Below are 24,467 nucleotides of genomic sequence, written 5' to 3' on the forward strand. Positions count from 1 at the left end.
TTGTGAGATTGATTATTCCAAAAGGAGAAGATCAATCCTTTGATTGATGTGAAGATATTTCCAGATTATTCAAACTTCCATTTAAATTATACACTTATTGTTCTTCACATCTTAATTTCTCAAGCATTAGTGGAATTAAGATAGTGAGTGTTTTATCCTTACTTGTTTGATACTAAGAGGTGCATAGGAGAGGATTGTTCTCTTATCACTAAGAAGGTTTCCTTGTTTGTTTAGAAACAAGAGAGTCACTTTGAGAGGATTGTTCTCATAAGTGGACTTTGTTGGAAATCCAACAGTTTGTTCTTGGTGGTCTTTGTTGGTCATTGTACAAGTCCAAACAAATAGTGAAAATCTCTTTCTTGGTGAAAGGGGACTGGATGTACCTTCGGATTGTGAAGGGAACCAGGATAAATCTCCGTGTCATTATTTTTCTGCACTTTACTACTTTCCTAAACACCACTATAAACCAGAAAAATAATCCTTACAACAAGAAAATTTCAAGGTTTCTAATTCACCCCCCCCCCCCCCCCCCCCCACCTCTTAGACTGATTTCAGACTTACAATTGGCATCAGAGCAGGTTATAGGTAACCTGTTCCTAGACAATCCAAAATGGCTTCCGCAAATAATAATCTAGTCTTCAGAGATGGTGGTAGCAATAACAAGCCTCCACTATTCTGTGGTGAATACTTTGACTTCTGGAAAATTCGGATGAAGGCTCATTTAGAAGCACAAGGAGAAGAAATATGGGATGCTGTCCAAAATGGTCCTTTTGTTCCTACAACGGTTGTTAATGGCGTTGGTTCATCAAAGCCTAAAACTTCATGGGATGATGATGATAAGAAGAAAGTCCTCTATGATAAAAAGGCAATAAATCTTCTTCAAAGTGCACTCAGCATGGATGAATTCTTTCGCATTTCGACATGCACAACGGCAAAACAAATATGGGATACCTTGGTAGAAACTCATGAAGGAAGTGCCGAAGTTAAAAGATCAAGATTAAATACCTTGAGTCAAGAATACGAGTTGTTCAGAATGCAGCCCGGAGAATCCATCCTTGACTTGCAGAAAAGATTTGTGCACTTGACAAATCATCTAAAAGCTCTAGGTAAGACTTTAAGTAATGATGAATTGAATCTTAAAGTGCTTAGATCTTTAACCAGGGAATGGCAACCAAAAGTGACGGCAATATCAGAAAAGAAAAGTCTATCCATAATGACTTCCGCTACATTGTTTGGAAAACTTCAAGAATATGAGATGGAACTTGGAAGACTTGAAAAACATGAGAATCGAGATAAGAAGTCCAAAAGCATCGCTCTGAAAGTTGACTCCAAAGATGTTGAGAAAGAAGACAATCCGGAGGAGGATGAAAACTTCTTGTTACTTGTTAAAAGGCTAGGCAAATTTTTCAGTAAGAATGACAAACCTTCCTTCTATGCGAAAAGAAAGAAACACTTCAAGAAAAGAGAAGCTTCCACTTCAATGCAAGAGGTAACATGTTATGAATTTGGTAAGCAAGGCCACATAAAACCAGATTGTCCTCAACTACCTAAGAAAAGTGGATTCAAAAGCAAGAAGGAGAACAAGTACAAAAAGGCTTATGTCGCATGGGAAGATAACGAAATAAGCTCGTCATCTGACTCGGATAGTGATGAAAGTGCAAACCTAGCATTAATGGCCTCACACCATTCCGATGATGAAGTAAATGAGGTTAGTAATGATTTTTCGCTTTTTGATAATGATGTGCAAGGTGCCATAGATGAATTATTAAATGAATGCAAAATTTTGTATAAAACTATATCATCTCAAAAGAAACAAATCTCAGTTTTGGAAGAGAAAATTGAGAAAATGGAAAAAGGTTTTGAAGTTGAAAAAGGAAAGATGATTAGTGATCAAAAACAAAATTTTGTATGCAATAAATGTGAGTCACTTTCTTTTCAAATTGTCAAACTAAAAAGAGTTCTTGAAAGATCCGAAAAAGGACAAATTGGATTGGAGGGTGTACTTAGCCAACAAAGATATTCAAATGATAAAAGTGGGCTTGGTTACTCAAAGTTTTCAAAACCAAACTCAAACAAGACAATCTTTGTTAAGGCAAGTGACCAACCAATCCAAGAGAAAGTGAACAAAACTAAAATAGTTCATCATTATCCTAAAAAGAAAAACCTTGTTAAGAAGAAGTCTTATCCTTCTAGGTATAGAAGTAATTTTGAACCAACATGCTTTTATTGTGGTATTAAAGGCCATACACCTAATGCTTCCTATATTAGAAACTTTAGTGTTGCTAATGGGCATTACGTATGGGTAAAGAAAGGCACTAATTATGAAGAACCCAAAGCAACTTGGGTACCTAACAAAACTTAATCTGTTTTGTAGGCTTGCTTGGAGTCCACATCAAACTTATGGTATCTCGATAGTGGGTGTTCCAAGCATATGACGGGAGACATCAACAAATTTTCAAATCTAAAGCTTAAAGCCAAGGGTATTGTTACATATGGAGATAACAACAAAGGAAAGATTCTTGGCAAAGGCATTGTTGGTGTACCACCTTTCACATCCATTGAAGATGTTCTTTATGTCAACGGACTAAAGCACAATCTTCTTAGTATTAGCCAACTATGTGACAAGGGCTTCAAGATCAAGTTCACTAAAGATGAGGGCTTGATAGAAGACGAAGTCACACATGAGGTTAAACTAAAAGGTAAACACCTTAACAATATTTTTATGATTTCCCTTAATAACTTGTCTTTGAAGGTAAAGTGTCTCATGGAAAACAACAACGATTCATGGCTTTGGCACAAAAGATTTGCACATATTCATATGGAACATTTGAATAAGTTGATCAAGCATGACCTCGTCATTGGTTTGCCCAAGATAAAGTTTATCAAATATAGACTTTGTGATGCGTGCCAAAAGGGGAAACAACATAAATCAACTTTCAAATCCAAAAATGTAATGACCACTTCAAGGCCATTACAACTGCTGCACATGGACTTATTCGGTCCATCAAGAACAAAGAGCTTCGGAGGTAATACTTATTCCTTAGTCATTGTTGATGATTTCTCTAGATACACTTGGACTCTCTTTTTATTGCAGAAAAATGACGCATTCAAAGCATTTAAGAAGTATGCAAAGCAAATCCAAAATGAGAAGTCACTAACCATTGCCTCCATAAGAAGTGACCATGGTGGAGAATTCCAAAATGCTTCCTTTGAAGAATTTTGCGATGAAAATGGAATCTCTCACAACTTCTCGGCACCAAGGACTCCTCAATAAAATGGAGTGGTGGAGAGAAAGAATAGGTCTCTCATTGAGCTTGCAAGAACAATGCTTAGCGACTCCAATCTTCCAAAATACTTTTGGGCGGATGCGGTAAGCACAACATGTTTTGTAAGTAATCGAGTCAATATTAGACCTATCTTGAAGAAAACTTCTTATGAACTTTTCAAGGGAAGAAAATCGAACATAGCCTACTTTCATATCTTCGGATGCAAATGCTTTGTCCTTAACAATGACAAAGATAATCTTGGCAAGTTTGACGAAAAATCCGATGAAGGTATTTTTCTTGGTTATTCTCTCTCTAGCAAAGCTTATAGGATTTATAACAAAAGAATTTTAACTATTGAAGAATCTATGCATGTATCATTTGATGAAACTAACCCCTCCAAGTAGGATATTATTGTTGATAATGATGATGATTTAGTAAATATTCCTCAAGAGATAGATTTCATATCCGGTAATGAAAATCAACCGGAACACCATGAAGAACAAGATCCACAAGACGGAAACATCAATGATCTACCTAAATAATGGAGAACTCATAGAGACCATCCAATCGACAAGATTATTGGTGACATTAGTCAAGGAGTCTCAACAAGATTGAATTTAAAGGATGCTTGCTTAAACATGGCTTTTGTCTCTCAAATTGAACCTTCTAAAGTTGATGAAGCCTTAGGAGACGACCATTGGATCATTGCTATGCAAGAAGAACTCAATCAATTTGAAAGAAATCAAGTTTGGGAACTTGTTCCGAGACCTAGCAATAAACACATCATTAAAACTCGATGGGTCTTCAAAAACAAACTTGACAAAAATGGCATCATTGTTCGTAACAAAGCAAGGCTGGTCGCACAAGGCTACAACCAAGAAGAAGGAATTGATTTCGAAGAAACATTCGCTCCGGTAGCAAGGTTAGAAGTTATACGCCTTTTACTTGCTTATGCATGCTCACTAAACTTTCAGCTTTTTCAAATGGATGTCAAAAGCGCATTCCTTAATGGCTACATCAATGAAGAAGTTTATGTAAAGCAACCCCCGGGCTTTGAAGATTTCAAAAATCCCTCACATGTTTTCAAGCTAAGAAAGGCTCTTTATGGATTGAAACAAGCGCCTAGGGCTTGGTATGATCGACTTAGCAACTTTCTTTGTGAAAAAGGTTTTGAAAAAGGCAAGGTTGACAAAACACTCTTCATTAAAAGAATCGAGAACAACACATTATTGGTACAAGTATACGTTGATGATATCATATTCGGATCAACAAACAAAGATATGTGTGAAGAATTCTCCTCAATGATGCAAGGAGAATTCGAGATGTCCATGATGGGTAAAATGAATTATTTTCTTGGCTTACAAATCAAGAAACTAGACGATGGTATCTTCATAAATCAATCCAAGTATTGCAAAGAACTCTTGAAAAGATTCGACATGGATAGTTGCAAGCAGATGTCTACCCCTATGGGATCCGGAACTTATGTTGATCAAGACGAATCCGGTACTTCAATTGATATCGCCAAATATCGAGGTATGATTGGTTCCTTGTTGTATTTGACGGCAAGCCGTCCTGACATAATGTTTAGTGTATGTCTCTGTGCTCGTTTTAAAGCTAATCTAAAGGAATCACATCTCACCGCTGTCAAACGAATCATGAAGTATCTCAAGGGAACGACAAATGTTGGCCTATGGTATCCTAAAGGTAGCATGTGCAATTTAATTGGTTACTCTGACGCGGATTATGCAGGATGTAAAACAGATAGGAAAAGCACAAGTGGAACATGTCACATTCTCGGAAATGCACTAGTTTCATAGGCATGCAAGAAACAAGCATGTGTTGCTCTGAGTACAACCGAAGCAGAATATATAGTCGCAGGCAGCTCTTGTGCTCAGATACTCTGGCTAAAGCAACAACTTCGAGATTTCGGAATAGATCTCGGATGTATTCCGCTAAGATGTGACAACACAAGTGCCATAAACATTACGAAAAATCCAGTCATGCACTCAAGAACGAAGCATATCGACATCCGCCATCACTTCCTTCGTGACCACGTGCTCAAAGGGGATGTTGAAGTTACATTTGTGGATACTCATAACCAACTGGCCGACATTTTCACCAAGCCTCTCGCAAAGGAACCGTTTTACAAAATTCGAAGAGAGCTTAGAATATTGGAAGAAGGGTAAAGGTACGCAAAAACATTATTATCTTACCAAAGAATAGAAAAAATGGTGTTTTACAAAAGTTTCAATAAGTAACCGGTTACCACATCCTTGTTATCCGGTTAACCAGTAGCAAATTTGAATTCTGGGACATTTTTTTTCTATCAGGTAACCGGTTACCACATTTCTGTTAACTGGTTAACCAGTAGCGTTTCTGTCTTCTGTGTTACTTTTTGTTTAACGTAACTGGTTACCACATCTCCTATAACCGGTTACCTCGCTGCTATTTTGTTTTTTTTTGTTGAAAAATAATATATATATTTTTTTAATTCGTATCTTTTAAATATATTATGGCTCTTAATTATATGATGTTATGTATGCTTTTTATATGCATGATCTCCAAACTGTTAATATGTCTTGTCCCATCCTTTTCGATAATGACAAAGGGGGAGAAGAGATTCTCTAGCATATATTGTATGTATCTAACAAACTTGCACGAACTCAAAATTTCAAAGTCTCCAAATAAATCAAGAATTTAGGGGGAGCATTACCATAGGGGGAGCAAACGTGTTAGAACATCAAGTCCGATGACTCTTTCAAGAATCACCTTTTGAATCGGGTTGTCATCATCAAAAAGGGGGAGAATGTGAAGACAACGATGCACGTACAAGGTCAATCATCAAAGAATTGATCAAGACTTCAATAGAGCAAATTCACACAAAGTTTCAATCATACATAGCTCAAAGTCGCTCGAGAAATTGATCACAAAGGTATTGGAATTTAATCTTAGTTAATGTTTATATATAAAGTATTCAATTGACTGTTGCATGCATAATATGATATGGACACTTAGAATTTATTTCAAAATAGTTACAGCTTTTAAAAGTTCTCAATTTTTCCTTCTTTCAATAGTGGTAACCGGTTAACACTTTTGGGGTAACCGGTTAACCCGAAACAAAATTCAATTTCTGGGCAGATTTTGTTAACATGTAACTGGTCAACACTTTCTTGGTAACCGGTTACACAGTTTAAAATTTGAATTTTTCTTAACGTTATAATTAATGTAACCGGTTAACACAATTTGGATAACCGGTTACTACTGGGAATTTTTGTAGAAAAATTGCAACTTTTCATATTTTCAATTCATGCTTCTTCTCTGTGAACCATGGCATCCATTGGTTGTTTGCACTTGTTTAAAGAGGTTCATAGAAGGATATTTAAACCAAAAAAATTTCAGATTGCAAATCACCTCCTTAAAAAATTAATTTTCACAATCTTCCTTTGTTTACTATTTTCAAAGATAAGTGTCCAAAATTCATATGCATCATTTGAACACTTCTATAAACATTGTGAGATTGATTATTCCAAAAGGAGAAGATCAATCCTTTGATTGATGTGCAGATATTTCCAGATTATTCAAACTTCCATTTAAATTATACACTTATTGTTCTTCACATCTTAATTTCTCCAGCATTAGTGGAATTAAGATAGTGAGTGTTTTATCCTTACTTGTTTGATAGTAAGAGGTGCATAGGAGAGGATTGTTCTCTTATCACTAAGAAGGTTTCCTTGTTTGTTCAGAAACAAGAGAGTCACTTTGAGAGGATTGTTCTCATAAGTGGACTTTGTTGGAAATCCAAGAGTTTGTTCTTGGTGGTCTTTGTTGGTCATTGTACAAGTCCAAACAAATAGTGAAAATCTCTTTCTTGTTGAAAAGGGACTGGATGTACCTTCGGATTGTGAAGGGAACCAGGATAAATCTCCGTGTCATTATTTTTCTGCACTTTACTACTTTCCTAAACACCACTATAAACCAGAAAAATAATCCTTACAACAAGAAAATTTCAAGGTTTCTAATTCACCCCCCCTCTTAGACTGATTTCAGACTTACAATTGGCATCAGAGCAGGTTATAGGTAACCTGTTCCTAGACGATCCAAAATGGCTTCCGTAAATAATAATCTAGTCTTCAGAGATGGTGGTAACAATAACAAGCCTCCACTATTCTGTGGTGAATACTTTGACTTCTGGAAAATTCGGATGAAGGCTCATTTAGAAGCACAAGGAAAAGAAATATGGGATGCTGTCCAAAATGGTCCTTTTGTTCCTACAACGGTTGTTAATGGCGTTGGTTCATCAAAGCCTAAAACTTCATGGGATGATGATGATAAGAAGAAAGTCCTCTACAGAGGCGGAATATGTCGCAGTCGGTAGTTGTTGTTCATAAATTTTATGGTTCAAACAATAACTACTTGACTTTGATATCAAACTTCGACGTATTCCTATAAAGTGCAATAATACTAGTACGGTTAACCTAAGCAAAAACCATGTGTTACACTCTCATACTAAACATATTGAGATACATCACAATTTCCTACGCGAGCATGTTGAAAAATGTGATATCGTTTTTGAACATGTTGATAGCAAAAATCAACTTGCATACATTTTCACAAAACCTCTTGTGATTGGTCCATTTTTCAATATTCGACGGGAATTAGGCATTCTCGATATCTCAAATTTGTCCTAAATATTTTGTTACAAGAATACTTTACGTTTGTTTCAACTTTCATTAAAATGTTCTATTTCATGTGAGTGCATCTTTCGTATCTCATCCTATGAGGTAGTATCGTTTCACTTGTCTCTTTGTTCATACATTTTTTTCTTCATGTGAGTGCATCCTCTCATATGTGATTGCATGTTTATGTTCCAAAAATATGTGATATATTTGATGAATGATACATTTCATGTTTTCTCACTTCCAAAAATTTCATTGTTAAACCATGTGTTTTCAATCTCTATATTTATAGTGACTTCATGTTATTATGTCATTATCATATGTGTTCCATGCTATTATATCTTCACATTAGAAGTATTTTTGAAGCTATTAGTGTTTGAGCATGTCAATTTTCATCGTTTATGTTATTATGTTTTGTTCTTATACTTTTCTGTTTTAACAATGTTATGATGTGTTTGTAATGAACTCCTTGTAATCTTGTATGAATTTCATGTTTATTTATGTTTAGGCAATCTCAACTTTAACGTTATTCTAATGAAATGTGCATGCATGTTTTTGTTGTACAATTTATCTCTGCAACGTCTCTGAGTGTTATATATGTTTTTGTAAGTTTTGCATAATGCTTCTCACGTTTGTGGCTTTTGTATCGTTTTGATGTTGTCAAAGGGGGAGAAGTCCATACAAGAAACAAGTCTCTAAGGTGCACATATTCAACGGGCGCTTTTATTAAAACATCAAATACTTTGTACATTTTTCCATCCTAAAAAAAGGGGAGTATGTGAGTGCAATTTCCTTTTAGAAATATTTTGAATGATGTCAAAACTAAGACACTTAGTTTTTGTGTATATTGGACATTATCCTCTGTGTCTAAATGTGCATTTTCATCTTAGGATACTTATTATTGGTTTAGAAATATCTTTACAAACGAAAATTAATTTTTTATGTGAAAAATTTGGTTTTTAGGTCGAAGCATTAAATTTGAGATCGACACATACTAAAGGTTTTACAAAATCAAAAGTTGACACACAAGCTCCTTAGGTCGACACATAACACGTTTAAAACAACACATGCTCACTTGAGGTCGGCACATGTTAAGTCTTTGGCAAAGCCAAAGTATCTGCCTGCTTGAGGTCGACGCATAGGTTATCATAGGTCGACACATAACACGATTAAAACAACGCATGCTCACTTGAGATCGACACATGATGAGCCTTTGGCAACGCCAAAGTCTCTGTCTGCTTGAGGTCGACGCATAGGTTGTCATAGGTCGACACATAGAAGCCAAAATGCTTATATGGGTCAACACATAGAAGCTAAAATGCTTATATGGATTAACACACACACACACACGCACGTACGCGCGCACACACACACACATGCTCACACACACATACACACACACACGCACGTACGCGCACACACAAATACACACACACACACACACACACACACACACACACACACACACACACATGTACACGCACGCATGCGCGTGCATATACACACACACACATGCCCCCCCCCCCCCCCCCCCCCCCCCCCCACACACCACACACACGCCCACACACGCAGACAGACCCCCCTCTCACGCACACACACACACACACATTTCTATGCACACACATAACAACTACATATAATCATTTTTTGGTGCCATTTACATGCAAGCTTGATAAGGTCCAATTTAGGATTTGTAAACTCAAATTGGATTGAGATTTCTTTAGGGGTTTCATTGATAAAATCAGTTAGGATTTTTCCTCCAAGATCAAGGGTGATTTGAGGATTTTCGGCACAAGATTTTGCAATCTGGATTCAACCGAGTGAAATATTTGAAGATAGGAGTTTCTGTCAAAGAAGTAGCGGAACCGGAGGATCAATTGAAAATCTTGGGACACTTGATCTTGCTTAAGATCAAGAGAAGAGAAGAAGATAAAATCAACATCAAATTTAGGATTTGGAGGTTTAGATTTCTATTTCTCTCTTGTATTAAACATTTGCAAAGATAATTGAATATCTCAATTCCATGTGGAACAGGAGGCAGACGTACACATAGTGAGGATAATTGGGGAACGAACTAAACAAATCATTATTCTCTCTCTACCTACAATTTATGAATTCAGTTAGTGTGCAATTTCATATACTGATAATTCTATTTGTGTTGAAATATTTTAAACTGTTTTTAGTAAGATAATTGCAATCTATAAAATTACAATTGGTTTTCACATCAACAACACAAAGGAAAAATCAACTTGGTGTTCATTGCACACCAAGCGTTTGACAAATTGCCTTAGTCAATTTTTACTTCTTATTTCATTGAAAATTGATTATCAAAGTGTAAAATTGTTCAAACGTTATTTTGAAAAACATATTGATTTGTTTTCTCATCATTGTTATACGTTAATTTCATTTGTTACGGTTTAATACGCATATTTGATTCTTCCGATAACGGTTTTGGGTAAACGAGCATCGATCTGGTATCGCTTTCGCTTGCTATAGAAAATAGTTTTTAAAACCGAACTTTTTAATCAAAGAAATTTTTATTTTAATTTCTTATATGATGCAAAAAATTTATTATATATAGCACAATTAATTTGTTTTATATTCTTATACGTAGCACAATTTTTATTATATGTATGGTAGCTTTTTATCGAGTTAGTTATTTTACAAAAATTAATGCTGGAAAAAATGAAGAACTTCCCTCAATGTATATTGAAAATTTCGTATTTCCTGAATTTTGTGGTAAATAATGAAAAATTCACAATTTCCGAAATTTTATGGTAAATATCAAAAATCATGTCTTCATCGAAAATTTCAGAAGTTTCGATATGAATATACACGAAATTGCAAATTGTCCGTTTACCTCCGGTAAAAGAAAATGTAACTTTTGAAAATTACCAGAACTGGCATATTTTGAAAATAATGATATTTAATGAAGAATATAATGGTAAAACTATTATAAATATAAATATAGATGCCAAATAGAACTGAAAGTTGCAGGTTAGGTTAAAGAATCCTTCTTTAGGGTATCGGCGAGATTGCATGACTGACCTTAGTGTTATATATGAAAAATCATGTCATTATATAATCTCCAAAATACTGAGTGAAAGACATTACACAGTCCTCGAGTACCAAATTACTGAGTGAAAAACCATCTCATTACGTAGTCCTCGAGTATGAGTGAGACCTATAAGAACGAACTGCGTAAAGATGAAAGATGAAGTGCTTTGAGAAAAGACCATGGCATTACGAAAAGTTTCAACAATAAATGGGAAAACTACAGTTGCTCTGAAATAATTATAAACCAAGTTGATCATAATAATAAATAAACCATTGAATACAAATGCAACAAACAGCTAGGTAAATGACCATATCCCATGATGTTCATATCTACAATGCTCTACATATAGACACATTTCTCAGAACGAAGCCGAAGATACACGGCGAAGCTGACATTTAGGCTCGGGCTGTGGAGCATTCGCTATCATGTCCGAAAGTTCCTGCAAATTCATAACAGAAACAATTACTAAAGAACAAGTATGCATGCAGACATCAAAAACCAGTAAAGATACATTTACACTGGAAGCAGAATCTCACCTTTTCTTTCCTCAGCTTTTCATTTTCCTCTTCCAGACGCGTCACTTTGATCTCCAATTCAGTTGTGTAGGCCTAACGATAAATGATTCGGAATAAATATTTTTACTTAACAGAAACGATAAGAACTTTGGTGACAATGGCATGAAATAAATAGGAAAAATTCACCTGTTTCCTAGCTCTTGAACGGGCGGCGGATTCACGATTCTTGATCATCCTTTTCTGCTTCCTCTCGACTGTCCTCTCAGCTACATCCTCTGGTAAGCCCCTTTTGCGACCTGACTTCTTGGAATCCGATAAGTTTCCCATCGCAGGCGAAGCCGAAGCCAGTCCCACCTGACCATCTGCATATGGAACAACATCCAATGGAGAACCGGCCACCATGTGCAACGGCTGTGCTAACATCTGGCTTGGAACATAAGTTGGCATCACATTTTGTTGTGGATGCTGAAAATGTGGCCGTGCATACTGCTGCATCCACGGACCATGCGGAACGAACTGCGGTAACGCTAGGTTTGAGTCAACAGTGTCGACTTTAGGACTGTTAGTGTTCTTTCCATTAGGAGATGCAACCGTAACAACGCCTGCTTTCACCAAAAAATCCTCTAATGTCATCTCTCCCAAAGTAGATTGTCTCTCTCGAGACATCACCTCCTCATGGTCTTTGCTTTGTTGGATATCTCTCCAAACCTCGTCAACTGTTTTCTTGCTTAACGCACCGCTTAAGGACATATTAGGTTGCTGTTGCAAAACAACTTGTCCGGCTTGAGCTGTGTTCGCGTTGTCCATTTGAACGGTCTGGTTTGCCTCGACAGTCCATACGTTTTTCAGAAGCTCGTCTAGGTTCATACTACTTAGCGGCTTTCCCAAGTCACCTAATTGACTCTGAACTTCATCGAGGGTAAGATTGTACATTGAATTTTGCCGCGCCAAAGGCTGGAATGGCGAATGGTTTTCATTATTATTGTCACTGATAACTTGAGACCCCATTATTTTGATGTTAAGCAAGCAGTTACGAAAGAGTTCACTCCATATTTCATATAACCTTTCACCACCAAAAGACTTAAACCAACATATTCAAATCTTCAATCATATGAACCTTGATCAGAACCTGAAAAAAAACAAAATGTGAAATTAGCATTTTTGTGGTTTTTCAATAAGTTCAAATTATTCCAAGTAATCTAGCAGCCAAGCATGAGTTGTAATCAAATTGAATCTTCTATGCCTCATTACTTCTCCCTCTCGATCACAACCTGGCAACTAATAGATAAAGAAAAGAAAAATTGAGACCTATTTGGATATACAACATAATTTAGCGCTTGTCGCATAAGTGTTTATCGTATAAGTACTTATGTATAAAGTTATTTCTTTAACAAAAGATAAAACATAGTCAAATTGTTTCTATATAAACTATAAGTTGTTTTCATAAACTATATTGAAAAACTTAAAGAAATAAGTCGAAAACATCTTATGAACATGCCATAAGTTGTTTTCATAAGCTCTATGAAACAGTCTCACAAGTGTTTATGTTCGCAAATAAGCTCAAATCAGCAAAGAAACTATCTTGAAAAACAATGTCTATATTTGGTTTGGTCACATGAGGAGAGAAAAACCTATAGAGGCTTCATTAGAAATGAATCAAATGGATAAAAGCTTTACAAGAAAGACCATGAAGAAAGAGGCTAAATGAGTTTTTGACATGATAACATAATGGTATCATTTGATCCATATGCCAATTCAATGAGGATTTTGTAAGTTCAGTTTTGGTTGAGGGACACAACAAGAAATAAAGAGATAGAGAAATTAGGTCCAGGGTCGTTTTTAAGGGCATGCAAGACGACCTACAGCACAGAGTCTCACACTTTTTCATGATTAGGCTACGATTAAATAGGGCCACTTGAAAAAAAGCTCACATCTCAAAATGAAGCTAACTTTAACTTCTTACATAGGGCCTCTCAAAAGTTTGAGACGACTCTGATCGGATCCGCATGCATTCATAGACATAACATTAGTGTACATTGATCATAAAAAATTGAAATGAAAATTTAAAAGAGTAACAAGGGATTGAGCTCAGTTGAGGTTATCTCGATCTCGAGTACCAGATTTGAACAATAAACGGACAATCTTCGACCAGATTTTACCTCTAACAGAACTCCGGAATTAGGGTTATCTACTAGTTAAGACAAAAAAAACTTTACCACTTTTGAAAAATACTAACAAAAAAAGACAATCCATAGAAAGTAATAAAATCAGCTTCAAACTGAACCTTCAAAGGACAGTGAAACCTAAGAAACATGTCACATTAAAAATTCATCAATCAAGCTGCTAAAACTGTTATGCAAATGAAAACCATTATCATTCTCAGAGACAACATTCGAAAACATTAAAAACAAAACAAACAAATCCTCGAATTTCTCTGATCCCTTGCATGCAGGCTCAATGAAACACACAAACATTCAACAGAATTATAATCAAAATCCTAAACCCCACATTTCAAAAACCACAACAAAAAAAACCTAAGAATACTCAACAACAAAACCCATTTCCATTTCCGCATAAAAAAGTTGACAAGGGAAAAACAAAAGATAACAAAGCATGCCCCATTTGAAATTTGCATGCAACCAATTCAGTGACACTGTTAAAACACAAGAAAACATCGTAACAATAAAAGGGTGAGTGAGATCAAACCAAACCAAACCAACCCAACACAAAATCAGCATTTGTTTTACAAATGTAGTTTGTCAAAGTTCAATTTTTGATATCCATGTGTAATACCCAAAAGAGTAAACGAGTGTGTTTTAAGACGAAATAATTTCTAAGTATAAAAAACGATAATTTTTATCGAAGAAAAAAGAACGAGAAGAAAAAAAATATATGAACAAAAATTGAAATGTACCATATAAGAATGAGACACCGATCTGAGACAGCGAATGAATGAAGAAAGCAATGTAATTATGGAACAAGATCAACAACAGTGTTTCAAAAGTTTATAGACAAACAACCTGCGCAACTGTGTCTGTTGTTTGTGCATGTAAAATGTATTGCGAGTGAAGAGAGATTCGTGAAGATATATATATATATATATATATATATATATATATATATATATATATATATATATATATATATTATATATATATATATATATATATATATATATATATATATATATATATAAAGAGAGAAATATTATATGCTCACTTGTTACTTTCTATTTAATGTTTTTATAAATTGAAAAATATTATTTTTATTGAACGGTTGGGTATCTTCCAAGTCACACATTTAGATAAATAAATAAAATCCAATGGTTAGTATTAATTGAATTTTAATTTATTTAATTTTTTAAAATCTTATAAAATGGACACCAACTAAATATCACTCATTGGTGCAGATACAATTAGGGTTATTAGACCTCAGGACCAACAAAGAATAAATTTTAATTTATAGGATGATTCTTAAAAATTAATATTTTTTATTGAGATATCCAATTGACAATCAAATAAAATAAATTTTAACTTATATAATATTATAAACATATTATCAAGGGAAATTCCATAAACATCACATTTCATATTTACATTATTTACCTTTAAATAAGATCAGATGATAACAACAAATAAAATCTCAAACTATTCACTATTCTGTACAGATAAGATTTTTGATATTCACTATTCTGTACAGATAAGATTTTTGATACTGACAATCTAGCCGAGACATTGATCTGTTATTATTTTAAATGGATTCCTTCATGTCTATTAGTTTCACATGCAATTTTAATCACAGTAAATGAATAAATTTTAATTTATCTAACCATTTATATTTTATTAACATTTTTAGGGTAATCAGGCAATCAACCATAATAAATTATACCGATAGTTCTTAATAGTTAAGATTTTTTATTGAGAAATCTAATTTACAAATAAATTTTAATTTATTTAATATTACCAAATAGAAATTCCATAACCATTTAATTTCACACTCATAAAATTGAATAAATAACAACTTTTAAATAATATGATTAACAACAAATAAAATCTTAATCTATTTAATTTTTCTTAATAAATAAGATTTTATGACACTACCTGACAATTTTAATTTATTTAATATTATCAAATAAAAATTCCATAACCATCTAATTTCACACTCATAAAATTGATTAAATAACAAATTTTGAATAATATCAGATGGTTAACAACAAATAAAATCTTAATCTATTTAATTTAATCTATTTAATTTTTCTTAATAGATAAGATTTTCTGACACTACCTAACTATCTAGCTGGTATGATCTGTTATTATTTTGAATGAATTTCTTTCTGTCTATTAGTTTTGCATGCAATCACAGTAAATGAATAAATTTTAATTTATATAGGATAATTCTTAATAATTAAGGTTTTTTTATTGAGAAATCTAATTGACAAATAAATTTTAATTTATTTAATATTATCAAATAAAAATTCCATAACTATCTAATTTCACACTCATAAATTTGATTATCTTAATCTATTTAATTTTTCTTAATAGATAAGATTTTCTGACCGTACCTAAATCTTATTTTTTGAATCATATTCAATTCAGTATTCTGTCTATTAGTTTTTCATACAGTTTTAACCGTACTTCTTAATAATTATCTTTTCCCCTCATTATCAACAATTATTAAGTTTTAATGTGATAGTGGTATTGATATAAATAAATTATTAATTATTATAATTAAATTTTTTAAATATATATATATATATATATATATATATATATATATATATATATATATATATATATATATATATATATATATATATATATATATATATATATATATATATATATATATATATTATATATATATATATATATATATATATATATATATATATATATATATTATAAACTAATAATAAATAATTACTTTAAAGAAAGTGTATTCAACTGTGTTGCTTTCACATTGATTTTTTCAATTTTTATCATTATTTGTATTCTATTAAAAATTTAATCTAATTTGATTTTATTCATATTTTTTATTTGAACTTAACTTAATTAAAGATGAATTGAGTAATTAGCTTTTAAAGTAATATATAATGATCTTTTAAAATTAAAATAAATAGTCATTCATAATGATTTTTAAAAATAATAAAAAGAAAGACATATATATTTAAAAATACTAATAATTGTTTTGAAAAAGTAAAAAAAATAAAATAATTAGTGATATTTATAGACAAAAAAAGTCAAAATAATGAACTAATCTAACCATAATTGAGTTATATTTGATTCCACCATAAAATGATTTGAAAAGAATTTTTTTGGGGTGAAAGTGAATTGAAGACGAAAAGATAAATTAGGTTTTTATGAAAATGGAAAAAAGATAAATCAAATTATGTAGAGTTTATCTATGCATTTTTTTACTAAAAATTTATCTTATTCAACCTACTTTTGCAATGTTAGGAATTAGGGTTTTATGAAAATAGAAAAAAGAGATTATCTGTGTGTTTACTTTTACAATGTTAGGATACCTCCCTGTACAATCTAAAGATAAGATTTTCAAATAGTTATCTGATCTACCAGATAAACTAGCCTCTGTTATCTTTTAGAATGGATTTCATTCATGATTCTATCTATTAGTTTTTCATGCAGTTTTAATCACAGCCAATGAATAAATTTAATTTATCTGATAATTTTTAATAATTATCTTTCTCCCTAATATATATATTAAGGATAGAGTTAGTAAAATTAAAATAAATAAAAAATCAACATATGGAATAAACTCAAATTTTAGAGATAATCCAAATCAGTCTTAATTGGACAAAAATCAATCTCATTGATAGTCTTAATTGGACAAAAATCAATCTCATTGATAGTCTTAATTGGACAAAAATCAATCTCATTGATTAATCAATCCTTTAGTTTTTCACTCGTTACTGGAGTGATTCAACCACACCTTAGTTGAAACATGATTCCACCACAAAATAATTTGAAAAGAATTTTTTTGTGTGAAAGTGAATTGAGGAAGAAAAGATAAATTAAGTTTTTATGAAAATGGAAAAAAGATAAATCAAATTCTGTAGAGTTTATCTATGCATTTTTTTACTAAAAATTTATCTTATTCAACCTCCTTTACAATGTTAGGAATTAGGGTTTTATGAAAATGGAAAAAAAAAATAGATCAAATTCGGTAGAGTTTATCTATGCGTTTTTTTACTAAAAATTTATCTTATTCAACCTACTTTTACAATTTTAGAATACCCCTATACATTCTATAGATAAGATTTTCAAACACTTACCTGATCTACCAGATAAACTAGCCTCTGTAATCTTTTAGAATGGATTTCATTCAGGATTCTGTCTATTAGTTTTTCATGCAGTTTTAATCACAGCCCAATGAATAAATTTAATTTATCTTTCTCCCTCATAGTAGACAATCAACTTCTTAATAATTAAGATTTTTTATTGATAAATCTAATTGACAATCACATAAAATAAATTTTGATTTAATTAATATTATAAAAATATTATCTATATTTTTTAAATTTTTTAAACAATAGAATTGCATTGGAGGGATTTTAATGGAAGATTAATTTTATAAGAACAAATAATATTTGAATATATATTTATAAAATTTATTTTGAATATAATTTTTTTAAGATAATTATAATCAAAATTATAAATCCCACCTTTCAAAAACCAAAAAAAAAACCTTTATACTCGACAACAAAACCCATTTCCATTTCCGCATAAAAAAAGTTGACAATGAAAAAACAAAAGATAACAAAGCTTACCCAAAATTCAGGACAAGAAATTTTCAATGAACAAATTGGAGAACTGTGAATGAAAAAAGAAACATAAACCATTTGAAATTTTCATTTGCATGCAACCAATTCAAAGACACTGTTAAAACACCAGAAAACATCGTAACATTTGAAATGTAGTTTGTCAAAAGTTCAATTTTTGTTATCCATGTGTAATACCCAAAAGAGTAAACGAGTGTGTTTTAAGACAAAATAATTTCTAAGTATAAAAAACGATAACTTTTATTGAAGAAAAAAGAATGAGAAGAAAAATAATAATACGAACAAAAATTGAAAATGTACCTTATGAGAATGAGACACCGATCTGAGACAGCCAATGAATGAAGAAAGCAATGTGATTATGGAACAACCTCCACAACTGTGTATGTAAAATGTATTGTGAGTGAAGAGAGATTTGTGAAGATATATATATATATATACAAAAAGAAAGAAATATTATCTGCTCACTTGTTTATTTTTAATTAGTTTTTTTATAAATCTTTTTATAAATCGAAAGACTATCATTTTCATTGAACGGTTGGATATCTTCGAAATCACACCTTTAGATAAATAAATAAAATCCAATGGTTAGTATTAATTGAATTTTTAATTATTTAATTTTTTAAAATCTTATGACTACAACTAAATATCACTCATTGGCGCATATACAATTAGGGTAATTAGATCTGACCGCCAACAAAAAAATAAATTTTAATTTTAATTTATAGAATAATTCTTAAAAATTAAGATTTTTTATTGAGAAATCCAATTAACAATCACATAAAATAAATTTTAATTTATATAACATTATAAATCTATTATCACGGGAAATTCCACAAACATCATACTTCAAAATCAGACGATAACAACAAATGAAATCTCAAATTATTCAATTTTCTGTATAGATAAGATTTTTCACATTTACTGACAATCTAGCTGACACATTGATCTGTTATTATTTTGAATGGATTCCTTCATTTATTCGTTTTGCATACAATTTTAATCACAGTAAATGAATAAAATTTTAATTTATCTAATAATTTTAACCGTACGATAATTCTTAATACTTAAAGTTTTTTATTGAGAAATCTTAGATAATATTTTTTGACACTACCTAACTATTTAGCTGGCACAATAATAAACTCCTTTATTTTTTGAGGTATTTGTGAATTAATCCTAAAGATATAAAAAAAGAATCATCCTACATCGAAATCTTAAATTAACAAGTTTTTTTCATATGAAGTGAGAATAATGAAGCTAATATTAAAATAAAAATATTAAAATCCTATTGACATAGTAAATGTTTGGATTATATATTCAAATAACCTTTTTAATAAAAGAATTGTATGATTATCGTTCGGGAAAGACTTCCATTTACAATTAAAATATTTGTTCATGTACTAAATGTAAAAAAAATTATTGGATTATGTATTTAATTTTTTTTTATGGTATGCATATGAGAGAACTCTAAATATAGTATAAAAAAATAAAATAAATACTAAGAAAATAAGAAATATCTTTTTTAACCTTTAATATTACAACAAAATTTGAAATAAATGAAAAAGAAGAAAATGAATTCATGAAAAAATTGTTAGCACTATTGGTAGAAAAATTTGTTTTAGACAAAAATAAAATTATCAAATAAGACTAAAATACTATAATCAGAAACAAATAAATGAAAGTGGAGTACGATAATTAAATGACACGTGACAGTTGTATTGATATAAATAAATTATTAATTATTATAAATTAATTTTTAAGAAAAACTAGATATTAATATAAAAAATATTTATATTCATAAACCAATAACTTTTTAAAATAATAAATGATTACTTTACAGAAAATGTATTCAATTTCACATTGATTTTTTTCAATTTTTATCATTATTTGTATTCTATTAAAAATTTAATCTAATTTGAATTTATTCATATTTTTTATTTGAACTTAACTTAATTAAAGATGAATTGAGTAATTAGCTTTTAAAGTAATATATAATGATCTTTTAATATAAAAATAAAAAGTCATTCATAATGATTTTTTAAAATAATAATAAAAAAGTCATACATATTTATAAATACTAGTAATTGTTTTGAAAAAGTAAAAAAGAAAATTATGATATTAATAAGAAAAAAACTGCATTGGACATACTATCGGATGAAATATCAAAATAATGAACTAAACTTTTAAGGATAGTGTTAGTAAAATTAAAATAAATAAAAAATCAACATAAATGTTGAAATTAACCCAAATTTTAGAGACCGATTCACCCAATTTCACCCCACTAGGTTTTTTCACTCCACTAGGTTTTTTCACTCGTTACTAGATTTGGTTGAACCATTTCCACCACACAATAATTTGAAAAGTTTTTTTTTTATGAAAGTGAATCGGAGAAGAAAAGATAAATTAGGATTTTATGAAAATGGAAAAAAGATAGATTAACTTCCGTAGAGTTTATCTATGCGTTTTTTTTTACTAAATTTGTCTTGCTCACCTACTTTTACAATGTTAAGATACCTCCCTCCCTGTATAATTTATAGACAAGATTTTCAAACACTTACCTGACATACCTCCCTCCCTGTTTAATTTATCTGATAATTCTTAATAATTAAATGAATTAATCTAATCATAATTGAATTATATTAAATACACATTTCAATCAAAATAAAATTTCATATATATATATATATATATATATATATATATATATATATATATATATATATATATTATATATATATATATATATATATATATATATATATATATATATTAAGGATGGTGTTAGTAAAATTAAAATAAATAAAAAATCATCATAAATGTTGAAATTAACCCAAATTTTAAAGATAATCCAAATCAATCTTAATTGAACGAAAATCAATCTCATTCATTAATAACGCCTCTAGTTTTTTCACTCGTTACTCGACTGATTCCACCTTAGTTGAAACATGATTCCACCACACAATAATTTGAAAAGAATTTTTTTTTTGTGAAAGTGAATCGGAGAAGAAAAGATAAATTAGGGTTTTATGAAAATGAAAAAAAAGATAGATCAACTTCTGTAGAGTTTATCTATGCGTTTTTTTTACTAAATTTGTCTTACTCACCTAATTTTACAATGTTAGGATACCCTCTCTATACAATTTATAGATAAGATTTTCAAACACTTACCTGACATGCCTGATAAACCAGCCTCTTATCTTTTAGAATGGATTCCATTCAGTTTTCTGTCTAATCTATTAGTTTTTAATGCAGTTTTAATCAGAGCCAATGAATAAATTTAATTTATCTGATAATTCTTAATAATTATCTTTCTCCCTCGTATTTATGATGAAATATCAAAATAATGAACTAATCTAATCATAATTGAATTATATTAAATACACATTTCAAGCAAAATAAAATTTCATATATATATATATATATATATATATATATTAAGGATGGTGTTAGTAAAATTAAAATAAATAAAAAATCAACATAAATGTTGAAATTAACCCAAATTTTAGAGATAATCCAAATCAATCTTAATTGAACGAAAATCAATCTCATTCATTAATCACGCCTCTAGTTTTTTCGTTTTTTCACTCGTTACTGACTGATTCAACCACACCTTAGTTGAAACATGATTCCACCACACAATAATTTGAAAAGAATTTTTTTTTTGTGAAAGTGAATCGGAGAAGAAAAGATAAATTAGGGTTTTATGAAAATGGAAAAAGGATAGATCAACTTCTGTAGAATTTATCTATGCATTTTTTTATTAAATTTGTCTTACTCGCCTACTTTTACAATGTTAGGAACCTCCCTATACAATTTATAGATAAGATTTTCAAACACTTACCTGACATGCCTGATAAACCAGCATCTTATCTTTTAGAATGGATTCCATTCAGTTTTTTATAGATAAGATTTTCAAACACTTACCTGACATGCCTGATAAACCAGCCTCTTATCTTTTAGAATGGATTTCATTCAGTTTTCTGTCTATTAGTTTTTCATGCAGTTTTAATCAGAGCCAATGAATAAATTTAATTTATCTGATAATTCTTAATAATTATCTTTCTCCCTCATATTTATGATGAAATATTAAAATAATGAACTAATCTAATTATAATTGAATTATATTAAATACACATTTCAATCAAAATATATATATATATATATATATATATATATATATATATATATATATATATATATATATATATATATATATATATATATATATATATATATATATAATATAATATATATAAAAAAGTAAAATTAAAATAAATAAAAAATCAACATAAATGTTAAAATTAACTCAAATTTTAGAGATAATCCAAATCAATCTTAATTGAACCACACCTTACTTGAGTGATTCAACCACACCTGAGTTGAAACGTGATTCCACCACACAATAATTTGAAAAGATTTTTGTTTTTTTGTGAAAGTGAATCGGGGATAAATTAGGGTTTTATGAAAATGGACAAAGATAAATCAACTTCGGTAGAGTTTATCTATGCGTTGTTTTACTAGATTTATCTTACTCAACCTACTTTTACAATGTTAGGATACCTCCCTATACAATTTATAATGTTAGGGTACCTCCCTATATCATTTATAGATAAGATTTTCAAGCAGATATCTGACACACCTGATAAACTAGCCTCTGTTATCTTTTAGAATGGATTTCATTCAGTATTCTGTCTATTAGTTTTTCATTAATAATTATCTTTCTCTCATATTATTATCTTTCTCTCTCATATTAGACAATGAATCAATTTTAATCTATCAAATGATTCTTAATAATTAAGATTTTTTATTGAAACATCTAATTGGCATTAACATAAAATAAATTTTAATTTAATTAATATTATTAAAATATTACAAATATTTTATTATCTTTCTAACCTATAGAATTGCATTGGAGGGAGTTTCACAGAAGATTAATTTAATTTTATAAGAACAAATAATATTTCAATATATATTTATAAAATTTATTTTGAATATAATTTTTTTTAATATAATTATAATCAAAATTCTAAACCCCAAATTTCAAAAAAAAAAAAAAAAAACCTTTATACTCACTCAACAACACAACCCATTTCCATTTCTGCATTAAAAAAGTTGACAAGGGAAAAACAAAAGATAACAGAGCATACTCAAAATTCTGGACAAGAAATTTTCAATGAACAAATTGGAGAATTGTGAGTGAAAAAATAAACATAACCCATTTGAAATTTGCATTTGCATGCAACCAATGCAATGACACTGTTAAAACATAAGAAAACAACATAACAATAAAAGGGTGAGTGAAATCAAACCAATCCAACACAAAATCAGCATTTGTTTTACAAATGTAGTTTGTCAAATGTTCAATTTTTGATAACATGTCTAATACCCAGAAGAGTAAACGAGTGTGTTTTAAGACAATATAATTTTGAAGTATAAAAAAGACTATAATTTTTTATGAGAATGTACCTTATGAGAATGAGACACCGATCTGAGACCACGAGAATGAAAAGTTGATACAGACAACCTGCGCAACTGTGTCTTATTGTTAGTGAAGAGAGAAACATTATATGCTCACTTGTTTATTTCTATTTAGTTTTTTTATATTTTTATTGAATGGTTGGCGATCTTTGAAGTCACACATTTAGATAAATAATTAAGATCGGATGGTTTGTATTAACTGAATTTTAATCTATTTAATTTTTTAAAAATTACATTGATTAAATTTCCATTCTTAAAAATTAAGGTTTTTTATTGAGAAATTCATTTGACAATCACATAAAATAATATTTAAAATTATAAAAATATTATCAAGTGAAAACACCACAAACATCACATTTCTCATTTACATTATTTATTAGATAACAATGTCTAAATAAGATAAGATGATAACAGCAAATGAAATCTCAAACTATTCAATTTTTTTAAACAGATAAGATTTTTTAACATTTACTTATCATCTGACTGACACATTGATCTGTTATTATTTCTAATGTATTCCCTCATCTCTATTCTTTAATATATTTTATTAACATTTTTAAGGTAATCAGATTAGACAATCAACCCTGATAAATTTTATCAGAGGGTTAACAACAAATAAAATCTTAATTTATTTAATTTTTCTTAATAGATAAGATTTTCTGACACTTATTCATTCAG

General features: G+C 30.1%; 3 protein-coding genes across 7 annotated transcripts; 2 read left to right on the forward strand and 1 right to left on the reverse strand.

The window, feature by feature from the left end:
* The first annotated feature begins 610 nt into the window (after positions 1 to 610).
* Positions 611 to 2,362, forward strand: LOC127081740 (uncharacterized). Its single transcript, XM_051021964.1, has one exon. It carries the CDS (start codon positions 611 to 613, stop codon positions 2,360 to 2,362), a length of 1,752 nt encoding a protein of 583 aa, XP_050877921.1.
* Positions 2,363 to 4,597: 2,235 nt separating this feature from the next.
* On the forward strand, positions 4,598 to 5,083 carry LOC127081741 (uncharacterized mitochondrial protein AtMg00810-like). Its single transcript, XM_051021965.1, has 2 exons — positions 4,598 to 4,799; positions 4,881 to 5,083. Exons 1-2 carry the CDS (start codon positions 4,598 to 4,600, stop codon positions 5,081 to 5,083), a joined length of 405 nt encoding a protein of 134 aa, XP_050877922.1.
* A 6,082-nt stretch (positions 5,084 to 11,165) lies between these two features.
* Positions 11,166 to 23,822, reverse strand: LOC127085960 (ABSCISIC ACID-INSENSITIVE 5-like protein 2). 5 transcript variants are annotated; one of them, XM_051026560.1, is made up of 5 exons: positions 23,778 to 23,822; positions 18,615 to 18,690; positions 11,702 to 12,644; positions 11,537 to 11,608; positions 11,166 to 11,439 (listed from the first exon to the last, which is right to left on the reverse strand). In XM_051026560.1, the coding sequence occupies exons 3-5, from the start codon at positions 12,521 to 12,523 to the stop codon at positions 11,359 to 11,361; spliced, it is 975 nt and encodes a 324-aa protein (XP_050882517.1). In that variant the 5' UTR covers positions 12,524 to 12,644; positions 18,615 to 18,690; positions 23,778 to 23,822; the 3' UTR covers positions 11,166 to 11,358. The 5 variants fall into 5 exon arrangements, with proteins under 5 accessions (XP_050882517.1, XP_050882519.1, XP_050882518.1 ...); XM_051026562.1 differs by lacking the exon at positions 18,615 to 18,690 and having other exon boundaries at positions 23,778 to 23,806; XM_051026561.1 differs by lacking the exon at positions 23,778 to 23,822 and having other exon boundaries at positions 18,615 to 18,741.
* Positions 23,823 to 24,467: the final 645 nt, after the last annotated feature.

The sequence above is a fragment of the Lathyrus oleraceus genome, chromosome 5 (assembly GCF_024323335.1).
Source record: "Lathyrus oleraceus cultivar Zhongwan6 chromosome 5, CAAS_Psat_ZW6_1.0, whole genome shotgun sequence".
Lineage (NCBI taxonomy): Eukaryota > Viridiplantae > Streptophyta > Magnoliopsida > Fabales > Fabaceae > Lathyrus > Lathyrus oleraceus.